This window comes from Choloepus didactylus, chromosome X (assembly GCF_015220235.1).
Source record: "Choloepus didactylus isolate mChoDid1 chromosome X, mChoDid1.pri, whole genome shotgun sequence".
NCBI lineage: Eukaryota > Metazoa > Chordata > Mammalia > Pilosa > Megalonychidae > Choloepus > Choloepus didactylus.
Genome location: NC_051334.1, coordinates 124,669,610 through 124,686,597, shown reverse-complemented (window position 1 = coordinate 124,686,597; position 16,988 = coordinate 124,669,610). Strand labels below are relative to the sequence as shown.

Below are 16,988 nucleotides of genomic sequence, written 5' to 3'. Positions count from 1 at the left end.
ATTTTAAGCTCTCCCTCATTTTTGAAGGACAATTTTACTGGATATAGAATTCCAGTATCTTAAATAATCTGATTATTAATGTGTCTTGGAGTAGTTCTATCTTAAATAATCTGATTATTATGTATCTTGGAGTAGTTCTATTCAGATCTACTCTGGGGCATGCTACACTTCTTGGATTTGCAATTTTATGTCTTTCATAAGAGATGGGAAGTTTTCAGTGATTATTTCCTCCGTTATTCTTTCTGACCTTTTTCTCTTTTCTTCTTCTGGGATACCCATGACACATATATTTGTGGACTTCATGTCATTTTTCCATTCTTTTCCCTATCTGTTCTTTTCTGTTCAGGATTTCAGATGTCCTGTCCTCTAGTTCCTGAATCCTTTTTTCTGCCTCTCCAAATCTGTTGTATGTCTCCACTGTGTTTTTCATCTCTTCTATTGTGCCTTTCATTCCCATAAGTTCTGCCAGTTGTTCTTCCAAACTTTCAAGTTCTTCATTATGTTCACCCAATGTCTTCTTTACATTCTTCATCTCTTTTGTCGTATCTTCCCTCAACTCATTGATTTGATTTTTGTATTTATTTAGCATATTTATTTGAAGATCTTTAATTAGTTGTTTCAACTCCTGTATCTCATTTGAAGTATAAGTTTGTTCCTTTGACTGGGCCATATCTTCAGTTTTTCTAGTGTGAATAATAATTTTTTGTTGAGTTAATTTAAAAAAAAAATGAAAAAATATGCAGAGCACCCTTGAGCTGGTGGAGAATGCAGGGGTGTTGGGCTTCCCCACCTCGATGGCTGCTGATGTGCTCACAGACATAGGGGACTGGTGGTTTGATGGGCTGAGCCCTCTACCATGGGACTTGCCCTTGGCAAGACTGTTACTGCAAAGGAGAGGCTAGGCCTGCCTATAATTGTGCCTAAGAGCCTCCTCCCAAATGCCTCTTTGTTGCTTAGATGTGGCCCTCTCTCTCTAGCTAAGCCAACTTGGCAGGTGAAATCTCTGCCCTCCCCTCTACATGGGATCTGACACCCAGGGGAGTGAATCTCCCTGGCAATGTGGAATATGACTCCCGGGAGGAATCTAGACCCAGCACTGTGGGATGGAGAATGTCTTCTTGACCAAAAGAGGGATGTGAAAGGAAATGAAATAACCTTCAGTGCCAGAGAGATTCCAGAAGGAGCTGAGAGGTCACTCTGGTGGGCACTCTTGCGCACAATATAGACAACCCTTTTTAGGTTCTAATGAATTGAAATAGCTAGCAGTAAATACCTGAAACTATCAAACTACAATCCAGAACCCTTGAATCTTGAAGATGATTGTATAAAAATGTAGCTTATGTGGGGTGACAATGTGATTGGGAAAGCCATATAGACCACACTCCCCTTTGTCCAGTGTATGGATGAACAAGTAGAAAAATGGGGGCAAAAAAAAAAGGCACCTAGTGTTCTTTTTTACCCTAATTGTTCTTTTGCATTTTAATTTTTATTCTTATTATTTTTGCATGTGTGGTAAAGAAAATGTTCAATAATTAATTTTGGTGGTGAACAACTATATAATGGTACTGTGAACAATGAATGTACGCTTTGTATGACTGCATGGTATGTGAATATATCTCAATAAAAATTAAAAATATTTTTTTGTTGTCTAGGCAGTTTCCTGGATTTCCCCAATAAGATTTTCCCAGATCAGATGGGCCCAGGTCTCAGGAAGAGGGTGTACTTGGTATCAGGTTTCCTTATGCTGCGATCTCAGGCATTCCACCCATTCCAGACTGCTGTATGATATTTGTCTCATCATAGGTGTCCCCCAATAGTTGTTCCCAATGATTTACTAGTTGTTCCTTGCTATGTGCTAGTTATTTCAGAGGACTAACTAAATTCCACACCTCCCTATGCTGCCATTTTGCCCTATCTTTGAGATTACTTTTTTTGCCTAAGAGTCTGCTGAAGATTAACAAAATCAGTAATAGAGTACCTAGTATTTGTAAAGGTGTGAGTAAACTCTTCCTTTTGGTTAAAGTGTAAATTGATATAAACTTTTTGGAGGACAATTTGACAATATCTACCCAAATGTTAAATGCACAAACCTTTTGAGTCAGTGACTTCTCCTCTAGGAATTCATCTTATGGATGTATTTGAAGGAGTGCACAGAGACATATGTATAAGGATATTCATTGCAAGACTATTTGCTAATAGCAAAAACATTTAGAAGAAATCTAAATGACCACCAATAAAGGACTGGTTAAATAAATTTTGGTGCATACACCCAGCAGAATTCTTTGTAGTCATTAAAAAGAATGAGGTACCTCTTTATACTAATATGAAAGATGTACAAAATATACTGTCAAGAGGAAATGCTGATTATAGAACCATACGTTTAGTATGATTCCATTTTTGTATATTTTTAAAAGTATATATGTGTGTGTGTGTGTGTTCTGTTATATGCAAAAATAATTTCTAAAAGGATTCAAAGAAACTTAATACTGGTTATTTCCAGTGAGTGGGTTAACAGAAGAGGCTGGACCTGGCATCATTGTTAAGTTCATGTCAACTTAGCTAGGTTATGGTGTCTAGTTGTTTGGTCAAGCAAGCACTGGCCTGATTGTTACTGTGATGGTATTTCATGGATTTAAATCACTAGCCATTTGATTGCATCTATGGCTGATTACATCTACAATCAAAAAAGGAGATTGCCTTCAGCAATGAGAGAAATCTCATCCAGTAAGTTGAAGGCCTTAAAAGGGAGAACTGAAGATTTCAACAATAGGAAGAATTTCTATCTCTATTTCAATCAGCTAACTTCTGGGGAATTCATCAGAACCTTCATCAGAGTTTCCAAATTGCAGCCTGCAGTACAGATTTCAGACTTCCTAATCCCCAGTTGCATGAACCAATTCCTATTCCTATATTAAATCTCATAATATTTACATATATATATATATATATATATATATATATATATATATATATATTCTGTGAGTTCTGTTTCTCTGGAGAACCCAGACTAATATACCTGGGAATGTAGGGAGAGGTACTTTTACTTTTATCCCATACTGTTCTGTATTGTTTTCATTTTTTAATTATGAGAATGGATGGTTTTTGTAAGAAAAAAGAATAGTTTATAAAAATGTTTTTAAAAGATGACACCAATGTTATATCATGAGGCACTGCAATACACCAGTCTATAACTATTTTCATCTTTCAGTTTAGAATCATGGAAGGAATGGAAAAGCTTGGGCTCTTATCTGGGTTCAAATCCTATCTCTGTTATCCATACTGGTAAATCTCTCATTTTCATTCTAATCATCTACAAAGAGGAGATAATAGTATTCACCTTGCAAGGCTCTTGTTAAGATTAGTTATAACTTATGTAAAATGCCCAGGTATGGTGCTTAACAGAGAGCTAAAGGAGCATTATTATATTAATGTTATGCCATGAAAAACATGGCATTCCACTCAGAATGAATCATGTTGCTTTTGCTTACCACTTCAATTTTCTTCTCTAGTGATTTTTGTCTTCATGTCCCAAATATCAACTGCTTTGGCAGAATGGTACCAGATATTTTTTGTATGACTGTGTTAGCAAGTACTAGAAGAATGCTGATTGGCACTAGCAACTAGTAGGTAGCTGGGAACTTTGACCTGATGTTTTATATCAATAACAGCATATAGATATAGCAGAAGAAAAATGACTGAAGTGATATTATGTGAAGCAACATTATCACACAAGTATTTAAATTTTGTATTAGGGCACTCCTTAAGAAATTTGGAATTTCTGAAAGTTTAAGGAGCTGCAATGTAGGAAATAATACTACAGGTCAAATAATATATCATCTCTAAAATGGACTGTGTGCAAAATAAAAAACCTCATATCTTATAAATACAGGTACTCAAGTTCCACTTGCAGTAATCATTACTGCCAAAAGTTACTTTATAATCAGACACAACTCATAAGACTCTGATTTAAAAACAACAAACACTCAAGAGTTTCATCAGCTTAGAAAGGCCCACCGCAAAATCCCAAGATAATAAAAGCTTTCTTAAAAGCTCTTTTAAATATAATCTCCTGATAAGCTCCATGAAAACTGCTAGAAACTTTACCACATGCTTAGGAAACAGGAAAAACAACAGGCAGTGAATAGGGTAATTATATTTGGAAAGATAATTTTACAGGTACATAAAAATAATTTAAAGTTCTCTATATTGTGCAGCAGCCTAAACAATTAGTTGGCTGCAGAGTTTCACTACTGGGATTACATATGCTCCTAGCAGTCCTCAAGGAATTTATTGCATAGCACTTGAATAACTAAACATTTATAAGAGAAAACAATTGAACTGTTCTATACTATGGGGGTATTTTGACTTCAAGCAATTATAAGGGGAAAGAGCAAACTGTGTCTGAGTTTAAAGGAGAGAAGACTAGAATTTGTATTGCTCCATGTGCATACCACTTAGGTCTAATGAAAGAATTACATTTAGAATTGCATTATAGAAGAACAGTCTCAATGTCTGCTTGGAATAGAAACAATTTAACCATTCTATTTAAAAACCATGTTATTCCCCATAAGTCTTGGATTACATTTACCAAATAGCCCTTTAATTAAACTATATTAAAATTTAAGGCTAGGACTGTTTACATAATCAAATCTTAAGGTTAGAAATATTTACAATATTAATAAATTTTATTTTGGGTGAAAAGAACAATAAGTACATATACCACTGAGATTGTCTTACCTGCAAGTGCTCTTGGACCTGGCAATTTGTTATTTCCAGTTACTTCCTGTGGATACACACAACTGTAATTCATGCAGGTCAATAATGTGTCTATTAGTGATGTTTGGAGATCTTCAGGACAATACATGGTAGGAATTCAACATCAATTGCTTGTGGTTCAGACCTGTTATAGAAAAATCACACTTAGAAGTTCCATAGGTTAGCATATAGTGTTAATGAGGCCAAGTGTGCTGGTTTGATAATAACATGTGCCAAATAGCTTCACACCTGGGAAAACTTGTTTCAAAACTGAGTACTAAACCCTTGGATTTGCAGTTTATCAACACATTCCATTGGTTGAAAGAGTAAACAGTTTAGTGCAACCTATCACCACTATTGGAAATAATTCAAAATGATTTTCCTACTGATGGAAGGTTGAAATCTTACTCTACAGAGGATAGCCTGGCTATATAAATGAAGACATGTAGCCTGAATTTCCTTGGTGTTCTGGTTTGCTAATGCTGCTGTTGTGCAAAACACCGGAAATGGATTGGCTTTCATAAAGGTGATTTATTAGGTTATAAATTTACAGTTCTAAAGGCCATAAAAGTATCCAAACTATGGCATCAACAAGAGGATGCCTTCACTGAAGAAAGGTCAATGGTGTCTGGAACACTGCCATCAGCTGGGAAGGCATGTGGGTGGTGCCTGCTGGTCCCTTGCTCCTGGGTTGCATTTCAAAATGGCTTTCTCCAAAATGTCTCTGGGCTTCTGTCTCTCTTTTCTTCTCTCAGTTCTCTGCTTGGTTCTCCTCCTGGGGCATTTCTCTCTAAGCATCTGGGAGTCCTCTCTTAGCATCTCAAGGGCAAACTCTGGGCTTCTTCTCTTAGCTTAGCATCTCTAAATGTCCTTCTGTCTGCATCTCCCAGCATCTCCAAGCAGCTGGGTCTGTGTCAGCTTTTAGCTTCTCCCAGGGGCAAACTCTGGATTACATATCTTAGCTTCTCTTCAAAATGTCTCTCTTAGCTTCTCTGAGCTCATTTCCAAGAGCTCTCTTAAAGGACTCCAGTGATCTAATTAAGACCCACCCAGAATGGGCAGGGTCACACCTCCATGGAAATGATCTAATCAAAAGGTCTCACCTACAGTTGGGTGGGTCACATCTCCATGGAAACAACCTCATCAAAAGGTCCAACCCTAATCAAAAGACTAATAAGTCTGCCTCCGCAAGATTGCATTAAAGAATATTGCTTTTGTGAGGGACATAATAGATTCAAACCAGCACACTTAGTCATTCATAACAGGTGCAATTACAGGGAAGGAAAATTCAGAGATGACTACTGGTTTCCCCACTGCCATATGGACTTAAGAATGTCAGACTCAAGCAAGGCCAGGGATAGTAGTAACTAGGACCCATCTGTCCTCAAAAAAAAATACAAGACAAGCTTAAATCACTCACCATCAGAGCTATAAAAGGTTGCAGCAGAAAAGAGGATAAGGGGGAACAACCAGAGTGAATACTGACTTGTGACTATCATCTCTTTCTGCTGGTCAGTGCCAGTTAGGTTGGATAAAAAAGACTTCCTAGAGGAAGACAAAGGTTTGAGCTGGGCACTGAAAGATGATAGCATTTGGATAAACAAAGAGGAGGGCATTTCAGGCAGGGCAGGGAATAACATAACCCAAAGGTATAGATCAGAGTAAAGAGACCATCCTGGCTGGAGTGAGGGTAAATATAGAGAGGATAGCTTTAAAAATATGAATTCTACCAGGTCACCCAAACCAGAAGCCAGGGTGTTACCCTTAAATCTTCCTTTTCACTCTTCCATGATAATTAGTTGCCAAGACTTATAGATTTTGTGACCTTAATATCTCCTATTTATCCCCTATAGTGATTCTTAAGTACTCAGAGTGGGCCACTGATGGATAAACAAAATTGTTCCTGTGGAGAAAGATGGCAGAATAGGAGAGGCAGAGCAAACTACTTCTTCATGAAAGGGACTAGAGAAGGGGTAAAGGGGGCCCGGAACAGCAGTTCCAGGGGACAACTGGCTGGAGAGGGAATGCTACAAAGCATAGTGGGGACTTGGATGGAGAGGTGGAGAGTCTGTACTTGAAAGAATGGGGTGTATTCAACTGGGACCGCTGCTGGGGACTGATGGCTGGAGCCAGACACCAAGCATGGGAGCGAGCAGCTTTCCATGCCCAATGCACCTATTTCAGCAGTTGGATGGGGGTATAACCTTTCACAGCCCCAAGGCTGGGTGCTCCCATGAAGGAACTCAGGATACAGCAGATTGTGGTGACCACATTTACTCTTTCTCCACAGAAGCCTATTGTGTGCTTAGGCATGGTGGGACATGGAAACACCAGGAATCCTTCCCCAACCCCACAGGCTTGCAGGTGCATGGCAGACAGGGTCTGGGTGCATTATCTAGGGGGGTGAGATGTGTGGCCCCACAGCTTGAGAGTGGTCCACTTGGAGGCCCAGGAACTACATGACTCACTGCACCCATAAGCACACTCTATGCTAATCTACACAGGGCCCATCCCCACCCTCAGGACTGGCAGTCCTGCGTGCACATGGAGAACTGGTGCACTGATGGGATTTCCACCTGGTTGGGACACCACACATCACACAGGCAAAGTTGGGAGAAATCTGGCTTTACAGTAAGAGGTGGCTAAAGAGCACCATCTGCTGGGAGGAAAGGGAAAGTGCACTCCAGCAAGCTGTGGCTCTGCCAAAAAATATATAAAAATGTTCAAATAATCCTGCATTTCCCAAAACAACCTTATCAAGATAAGCAAATGCCCTGAGGCAAAAAGAAAATGATAAGGAACATACATAAAGAAATAAGAAGATATGGACAAGCCAATGACCAAATTAAAAAGCTGGAGGAGAAACAGAATCTGGAGCAGTTAATCAAAGAAGTACATATAAATCTCCCAAACAACTTCAGTGATCTGGCTAAAGACATAAAAGACATCAAGAAGACTCTAGAAGAGCATAAAGAAGAAGTTGAAAGAGTAAATAAAAATAGCAGATCTTATGGAAATAAAAGGCACTATAGATCAAAGTAAAAATATACTAGAGACACAAAACAGCAGATTTGAAGAGGCAGAAGAAAGAACAAGTAAATTAGAGAACAGAGCAACTGAATGCAAATGCACCAAAGAATTAATGGTTAAAAAATCTAAAAATTTAATTGGATTTCAGGGAAATGAAGGACAACATGAAGCATGAAAATATAAGAATTATTGGTGCCACAGAAGGAGAAGAGAAGAGTAAAGGGCTAGGAAGAGTATATGAAGACACAGACAGGGGAAAATTCCCAACCCTTCTAAATGACATAAATATGCAAATCAAAGAAGCCCAATGAACTCCAAATAGAATAAATCCATATAGACCCACTTTGAGACATATACTAATCAGATTGACAAATGCTGAACAGAAGGAGAAAGTCCTGAAAGTGGCAATAGAGATGATTCACCACATACAAGGGAAACCACATAAGACTAAGTACTGACTACTCAGTGGACACCATGGAGGCAAGAAGGCAGTGGTAGAATATATTTAAGATTCTGAAAGAGAAAAAATTGTCAGCCAAGAATTCTATATTCAGCAAAGCTCCCCTTCAAAATTGAGGTAGAGTTTAAAATTTTCACAGACAAATGCTGGGATAACTCATTAACAAGGGACTTGCCCTGCAAGAAATACAAAAGGGAGCTTTACCAGCTGAGAAAAAAAGAAAAGGAGAGAGAGGTCTGGAGAAGGGCACAGAATTGAAGAATGGTAGTAAGGGTAACTTAAAGGAAAAAAAAGGGGGGGAGGGATAGATCTGACAATTAAAAACTAAAGGATAAGATGGCTGGTTCAAGAACTCTCTTCACAGTCATAACTTTGTGAATGGATTAAACTCAGAAATTAAAAGATACAGATTGGTAGAATGGATTAAAAAGTATGACTCATTAATATGCTATTTACAAGAGACTCATCTTAGGCCCTGTGACAAAGAGACTGAAAGTGACACGATAGAAAAAAATAGAATCTGCAAGCTGCAAGCAAAAGTAAAGAGATCCAAGCAGTCATCAAAAATCTACCTACAAATAAAAGCCCAGGGTCATATGGCTTTACAGGGGAATTTTACCAAACTTTCCAAAAAGAATTGACACCATTCCTCCTCACACTCTTTCAAAAAAAAACTGAAGAAAAAGGAACACTTCCTCATTTTATGAAGCTAATATTACCCTAATACCAAAACCAGATAAAGATACTACAAAAAAGGAAAACTATAGGCCAATCTCCCTAATTAATATATATATGCAAAAATTCTCAACAAAAATACTTGCAAATTGAATGCATGGGCACATTAAAAGAATTATAAACCACAACCAAGTGGGGTTAATTCTTGGCATGCAAGGTTGGTTCAAAAGAATTTGTCAAAAAGGTGAAGAGGCAGCCAACTAAATGGGAGAAAACTTTTGGAAACCATATATCTGATAAGAGACTGATACCCTGCATATATAAAGAAATCCTACAACTCAATGACAATAGTACAAACAGCTCAATTATAAAATGGGCAAAAGATATGAAGAAAATCAATGAATGCAATACAGTATGTTAACAGATCAAAAGGGAAAAATCAAATGATCATCTTGATAGCCTCTGAAAAAGCATCTGATAAAATTTAGCATCTTTTTTGATAAAAACATTACAAAAGGTAGGAATTGAAGGAAACTTCCTCAATATGACAAAGGGTATATGTGAAAAACCCACAGCCAGCATAGTACTCAATGGTGAGAATGAAAGCCTTCCCCCTAAGATCAGGAACAAGACAAGGATGCCCACTGTCACTGCTATTATTCAACATTGTGCTAGAAGTTCTAGCCAGAGCAATTCACCAAGATAAAGATATAAAAATTATCCAAGTTGGAAAGGAAGAAGTGAAACTGTCATTATTTGCAGATGATATGATCTTATATTTGAAAAATCCTGAGAACTCGACCACAAAGCTACTTGAGCTAATAAACAAATTTGGCAGTGGCAGGATGGAAGATTAATGCACATAAGTCAGTAATGTTCCTATATGCTAGCAATGACATAACTGAAGAGGTGATAAAAAATACCATTCACAATAGCAACTTAAAAAATCAAGTACCTAGAAATAAACTTAACCAAGGGTGTAAAAGACCTCTATACAGAAAATTACAAACTGTTACTAAAAGAAATCAAAGGGGACCTAATTAGATGGAAAAATATTCCATGTTCAAGGATAGGAAGGCTAAACATCATTAAGATGCCAATCCTACTGTGCCAGTTTGAATGTATTATGTCCCCCCAAATGCCATTATCTTTGATGCAATCTTGTGTGGGCAGATGTGTTAAGTGTTGATTAGATTGTAATTGTTTGAATGTTTTCATGGAGATGCAACCCACCCAACTGTAGGCGATAACTCTGATTAATTTCCATGGATGTGTGCCCATCCAGTGTGGGCCTTGATTAGATTACTAGAGCACTATATAAGCCCAGACAGAAGGAGCAAGTTTGCTACAGCCAAGAGGGACACTTTGAAGAATGCACAGAAGCTGAGAGAGGAGCTGCAGCTTACAGAGCAACATTTTGGAGATGGCCTTTGAAAGTAGACTTTTGCTCTAGAGAAGCTAAGAGAGGACAAATGTCCCAAGAGCAACTAAGAGTGACATTTTTGAGGAGCTGCAGCCTAGGGAAGAATGTCCTGGGAGAAAGCCATTTTGAAACCAGAACTCTGGAGCAGATGCCAGCCACATGCCTTCCCAGCTAATAGAGGTTTTCTGGATGCCATTGGCCATCCTCCAGTGAAGGTACCCTATTGTTGATGACTTACCTTGGACACTTTATGGCCTTCAGACTAACTTTGTAACCAAATAACCCCCCTTTATAAAAGGCAATCCATTTCTGGTATTTTGCATAACGGCAGCATTAGCAAACCAGAACAGAGTTTTGTACCAGAGAAGTGGGTGTTGCTGAGTTTGCAAATAACAAACATGTTGGAATGGCTTTTTAAATGGATAAGGGGAAGATTCTGGAAGAATTGTGAGGTGCTTGATAGAAAAGGCCTAGATTGCTTTGAAGAGACTGTTTTTGGAAATATGGACTCTAAAAATACTTCTGATGAGGCCTTGAGCAGAAATGATGAAAGTGTCATTGCCAATTGGAAGAAAGGCGATCCTTGTTTTAAAGTGGCAGAGAATTTGGTAAAATTGTGTCCTGGTGTCAGATGGAAGGCAGAATTTGAAGTGATGAGCTGGGATACTTAGCTGAGGAGATCTCCAGACTGTGTGTGCAGGATGTAGCCTGGCTTCTTCTTGCAGCTTATAGTAAAATGTGAAAGGTCAGAGACAAGCTGAGAAATGAACTCTTGGGTTCAAAGAAACCAGAAACTGATAGTTTGGAAAATTCTGGGCTTCTAAAAAGTGAGACCCCAGAAGCTACAGCTCCACGTGTGGATTTAACCAAACATGGAACCCGACCACCATTTCAGTACAAGCCAGGATTGGAGATGAGTTATCCAGAAAGGATTTGTGGAAAGTCCTACTGTCTGATGGTTTTGACCCCTGTAAATTGTATGCCAAGCCTACAGAACTTTTGCAAAATCTGTATAAATGGAACCACTGCCGGTCTGGACTGGAGGTGATAGGAAGGAACCATTTCTTCAAAGACAGAGCCATGGAGATTGAGGTCTGGAGTCAAAAAGTCATGGGCAGGGAGAGCTGGGTGGTCCATGCATGTGGAAAGAGTTTGCTCTGGAGGCAGAGAGCAGGCCTTCTGCCTCAATGCTCAGGAAGAGTGCTGCCATCCCAGGCCTCAGAGAGGGTGTAGCACATTCCCCAGGGATTGGGGAGAACCTGGCCACCACCCCACTGTTTGGAGAGGGGAGAGCCTTTGCCCCAGAGATGCAGAGTCTGGGTGGCACCCTGATGTTTGAGGAGGGTGGGGCTGAGAAGGTCATCTCCCCTGTGCGTGTATATTTTGGAGCACTTACCCTAGCATCTGGAGAGAAACAGACTGCCAAGAAGGCCCTTGGAAAGGGTTGGACTCTGCTCTCTCAAGCCCCAAGGATACAACATCATTCAATAAATGACTCAGACTTTGAAATTGAATGGAGTTTGCCCTGCAGGTTTTAGGAACTGTTTTGGTCCTTTGAACCTTGTTTTCCTTTGTTTCTCCTTATGGCAATGGGAATGTTTATCCTATGACTGTCCCTCCCTTGTATATGGGAAGTACATAACTTGGTCTAAGTTTCACAGGTCCACAGCTAGAGGGGAATTTTGCTTTAGGACAAGACCATTCCTGTGACTGATTTTGATGGGCTCTTGTACTTCCCTATTGTTACTGAAATGATTTAAGTTTTTGTGATATTGTGATGGGATGATGTACTTTTTATACGGAAAGATCATGTCATTTTGGAGTCCAGGGGGTGGAATGTGCCAGTTTGGATGTATTATGTCCCCCAAAATGCCATGTTCTTTGATGCAATCTTGTGGGGGCAGACATATTAGTGTTGATTAGGTTGGAACCTATTGATTGTTTCCATGGAGATGTGACTCAATCAACTGTGGGCAAGACCTCTGATTGGATAATTTCCATGGAGGTTGTGCCAGTTTGAATGTATTGTGTCTCCCCAAACGCCATTATCTTTGATGCAATCTTGTGTGGGCAGATGTATTAATGTTGATTAGATTGTAATTCTTTGAGTGTTTTCATGGAGATGTGACCCACCCAACTGTGATAACTCTGGATAATTTCCATGGAAGTGTGGCCCTGTCCATCCAGTGTGGACCTTGATTAGTTTACTAGAGCACTATATAAGCTCAGACAGGAGCAAGCTTGCTGCAGCCAAGAGGGACACTTTGAAGAATGCACAGAAGCTGAGAGAGTAGCTGCAGATGAGAGAGAGTTTGAAGATGGCCGTTGAAAGCAGACGCTTGCTCTGGAGAAGCTAAGAGAGGACAAACAACCCAAGAGCAACTGAGAGTGACACTTTGAAGAGGAGCTGTAGCCTAGAGAGGAACATCCTGGGAGAAAAACATTTTGAAACCAGAACTTGGAGCAGACACCAGCCACATGCCTTCCCAGCAACAGAGGTTTTCTGGATGCCATTGACCATCCTCCAGTGAAGGTACCTGATTGTTGGTGCATTACCTTGGACATTTTATGGCCTTAAGACTGTAACTGTGTAACCAAATAAACCCCCTTTATACAAGCCAATCCATTTCTTGTGTTTTGCATCCTGGCAGCATTGGCAAACTAGAACAGAAGGGTTACCCCACTCATTCAGGGTGGGTTTTAATTAAATCACTGGAGCCATATAAACGAGCCGACAGAAAGAACTCAGAGCAGCTGCAGCCAAATAAACCCCTTTTATAAAAGCCAATCCATTTCTGGTATTTTGCATAATGGCAGCATTAGCAAACCAGAAGATAGCCCAATGGTGCAAATCAATTCATCACCCTACTCCAGACATGGGACAGGGCTCCCAGGTCAGTGAGTCTCCCTGGTGATGTGGGCTGGATTCCAGGAATGAGCCTGACCCTGGCATCGAGGGATTAAGAACACCTTTTTGACCAAAAGGGGGAAAAGAAAGGCAACAAAGGTTTCAGTGGCTGAGATTTCAAATAGAGTCAAGAGGCTGTCCTGGAGGTTACTCCTATGCAAGCTTCATCTAGATATGCCAAGTGACCACAGTATGAAAAGCCCAAGTCAATAGTAGTCCCTCAAACCCTAAAGAATACCCAGGTCCCTATCTGAGACTCTATAAAAAGTCTCACTCACTAAGTTTATTTTTCAGAAACTTAAATCCTCCAGAGTATCCCTATGCCAGATAAGTCCCAAAACCCAGAGGCAACAGCCTCTTCAAGAAGATCAACCAGATGTGCCCCCTTTTCCCATAATGTTTGACACCTCTTTTCAACATGAACAAGTTAGGGTTGTCACTACCTTGAGATCCCTGAAGATCGGGAAAGGGATTATACTAGAGGAAGGGGTAGCAACAGATGAGATAGAATTTAACAAAGGATTACAAATACTTACTCTCTATATAATTTTTTTCTTACTTGTTAGGGTATTATAATAGCTAGAAGGAAAGAAGTGAAATGGTGGACCTGTAACCTGTAACATTCTTTGAATTTTTCTCTGTAACTACTTGTTAAATAGTACTTTGAAAGTTATCACTTTCTTTGTATATATGTTATATTTAACAATAAGGAAATAACTGAAATTGTGGCACTGTAATCCACAACATTTTCTGAAAATTGCTCCATAGCTACTCATTAAATTGTACATTGAAAGTTATCACCTCTCTGTATATATCCTATATTTCACAATAAAGAAATAATTGAAACTGTGGAACTGTAACCCATAACATTCGTTGAAATTTGCTAACTACTTGTTACATTGCACTTTGAAAGTTATCACTTTTATGTATAGGTTGTTTTCTATAATAAAATAAATGAAAAAAAAAGTCTTCCTGTTAAATTGCAAACTGATCTAGAGATGGAAGTCCTGTCTTTGCTTTTTTATGGTCAAATGACACAAAATCTCATAGTTTAGAATTTTTTTTCCCTCAGCATTGTCTTTTACTTTTTTGAGAGAAGTTAGGAGGAAGGGGGAAAAACAGGGTCACACTGGAATCTCTGAAGTGTGTGAAACCTCTGATAGTACAAGGATGGGATGAGATGGCCAGTCAGATTAGAGTGAAGGCCCCCAGGATTCTTTTTTTTTCCTATGAATTTCTATATGCTAATGAAAGCGATATGGCATTTGTGAAAGTGTCTAGCACATGAGAATCAGTAAGTGTCAGCTGCCTTTTCTAGCAGGGTTCCCCACAGGCTTGGTTATACCTAGACATAATCATCCTTCTCCTTTCACAGGGGATGAAGCTCACCCAGAAAACTAGGGAACTAAAAGTGCAGTGCAGTTTGGGTAATGCAGTTGGCTAGCTGGCTCAGTGCAGGATCTCACTGTCTCCCCATCCTCCTTACTCTACTAGGCCAGGGAGGGCCTGAGAGTAGTTTCCCAAGTGGCTTCCCTGGGGCCTAGCTTGTCCAGGCAGATTCCATGTGGAGGGATGTGGGCTGCAAATCTCTAGTGCACACCTCTCTCTTTTTGGCGATGATAATTGTAGGGAAAGAAGCGGACACGCATGATGATTTCATGGGTTGTCTTCAGGATCTCAACAGCCTTGCTGTGCTCAATATCTTGAAAATCTATGTCATTCACAGCTAGGACTTGGTCCCCTTCCTGAAGTCCAGCTCGATGTGCATCAGAGTCAGGAATCACCTTGGAGATGAAGATGCCTAGCTGGGAGGCCTTTCCTCCTAGGATGTTAAATCCCAACTGAGCTCCAGGAGGTTTCTTCAGCATGACGATTCAGGGTAGAAACTGGATCAACTCATTGTTGTAGTCTGGGTGGTATACCCTCTCATGAGGAGGAATCCATGCTGGGGGATTCTCATAAGCAGGCAGGAAAACCACCAGGTAGTCATCATAAGGAATCCGGCTGTCCATCTCAGGCAAAGCCCTGCAGGGAGGCCTCAGCCACTACAGCCTCTGCTCACCACCAACTCAGTCTGGGAACCGGAAGCAGATAATCATAGTTTGAATTTAATATTCAAGTATGGGACACTTAAAACTTTTAAGGATTACTATAATTTGGTAGTCATAAACTAAAATAATTGTGTTATCTAGAATATACTTAGGATTCCAATTCTGTATTATAAGAAGTGTAATGATGCCAGAAGTGTTAGCAATGCTGCAAAACTCCTAGTTTGAATGTGCTCATGCTGGTATCTTATTTCCTTGATCCTGAGACTAAATTCAGCTCTAAGGTCTACTACCATCAATTAAATAACAGTTTTTGATAAAAAGAAAACACTGCATTAAATGCACCCATTGACCATAATATGTGTTCCAACTTGAAAATGTAAAAAGAAAGTATGCCTTGGAATTGAGAAAGTGTCAGAAGTTGGAAATCCTGATATTTTGAAGGTAGCTTTATTATCATTTGTTATTGACTTTATTTTCAGTTGCTTTCTACATTATAAAATACTGTGAGTTTATCTTTAACATTTTAAATAAAATATATTGCTAGTTGTCTGATTAAAACTAGAGTACAGATATATAACTAAATAAACATCAGGGCCTCTGTACTTGCTGTTAGTGTGCCTAGAATGTTCTTGCATCAGAAAACCACATGGCTTGCTCCTTCACCCCCAGCAGGTTTCTGGTGAAATGTTACTTTCTGAGGGAGATAACCCCTGAGCACTCTCTTTAAAATTTACCCCCTTGCTACTATACCACTTCCCAAACCCTTTTGCTAGCACTTATCACCATCTCACCCTCCTATAAGCTCTCTTAGGGCAGGGATTTTATCTGTTGTGTTCACTGATATAACTCCAGTACCTAGATTAGTGCTGGGCACACATTATATATTTGCTAAATTGAGTAAATAAATGTATATTTGTGTAATTCTTCCTATAATTTCCAATAATAGACTTAGAGGTATCAGTGCATTAGGGTTCAAATATGAATTCATCCACATTCCCATTACCAAAGGAGATGAAAACAAATATCCTCCCCACAATGTGCATGTATAATGCACTTCAATGGTGATTTGCTGTTTATGAATATATTAAGTAAAAAACATATAACATGCTATCAGTGTAAGTGTAGTAAAATACAGGGCTATACAAAAATTTATAGGGTGACAGATAATTAAAGAAATAATCTCATATGCTCATATTCCTGTTTTGTACAATGTATCATATACAATTCATATATCTTCTCCCCAATTTTTTCTATCACTGACTTTCTTTTCCAAAGAAAAGTGTGTGTTTTCGTGGGGGGTGGGGGTGGAGAGCAATTTGTAATTCCAGCACCTAGCAGAGTGCTTGGTATACACCATATTTCACAAAATCTAAGGTACCATTGATTGTGAGATGATCATTTTTTATATAACACTGTTCTAGTTTGCTAATGCTGAGGAACGCAAAACACCAGAGACGGATTGGCTTTTATAAAAAGGGGGGGTTATTTGGCTACACAGTTACAGTCTTAAGGCCATAAAGTGTCCAAGGTAACACATCAGTAGTCAGGTACCTTCACTGGAGGATGGCCAATGGCGTCCGGAAAACCTCTGTTAGCTGGGAAGGCACGTGGCTGGTGTCTGCTCCAAAGTTCTGGTTTCAAAATGGCTTTCTCCCAGGATGTTCCTCTCTAGCAAGCTTGCTCCTC

General features: G+C 39.4%; 1 protein-coding gene and 1 pseudogene across 1 annotated transcript in view; both read right to left on the bottom strand.

Annotated features, from left to right (window-relative positions):
- RADX (RPA1 related single stranded DNA binding protein, X-linked) overlaps positions 1–16,988 on the bottom strand; it is a 101,105-nt gene that overhangs the window by 11,659 nt on the left and 72,458 nt on the right. The window contains 2 exon segments of the mRNA XM_037820875.1: positions 4,738–4,863; positions 4,866–4,900. Coding sequence (XP_037676803.1) covers positions 4,738–4,863; positions 4,866–4,900 — 161 coding nt within the window.
- On the bottom strand, positions 14,253–16,915 carry LOC119522710 (annotated as a pseudogene).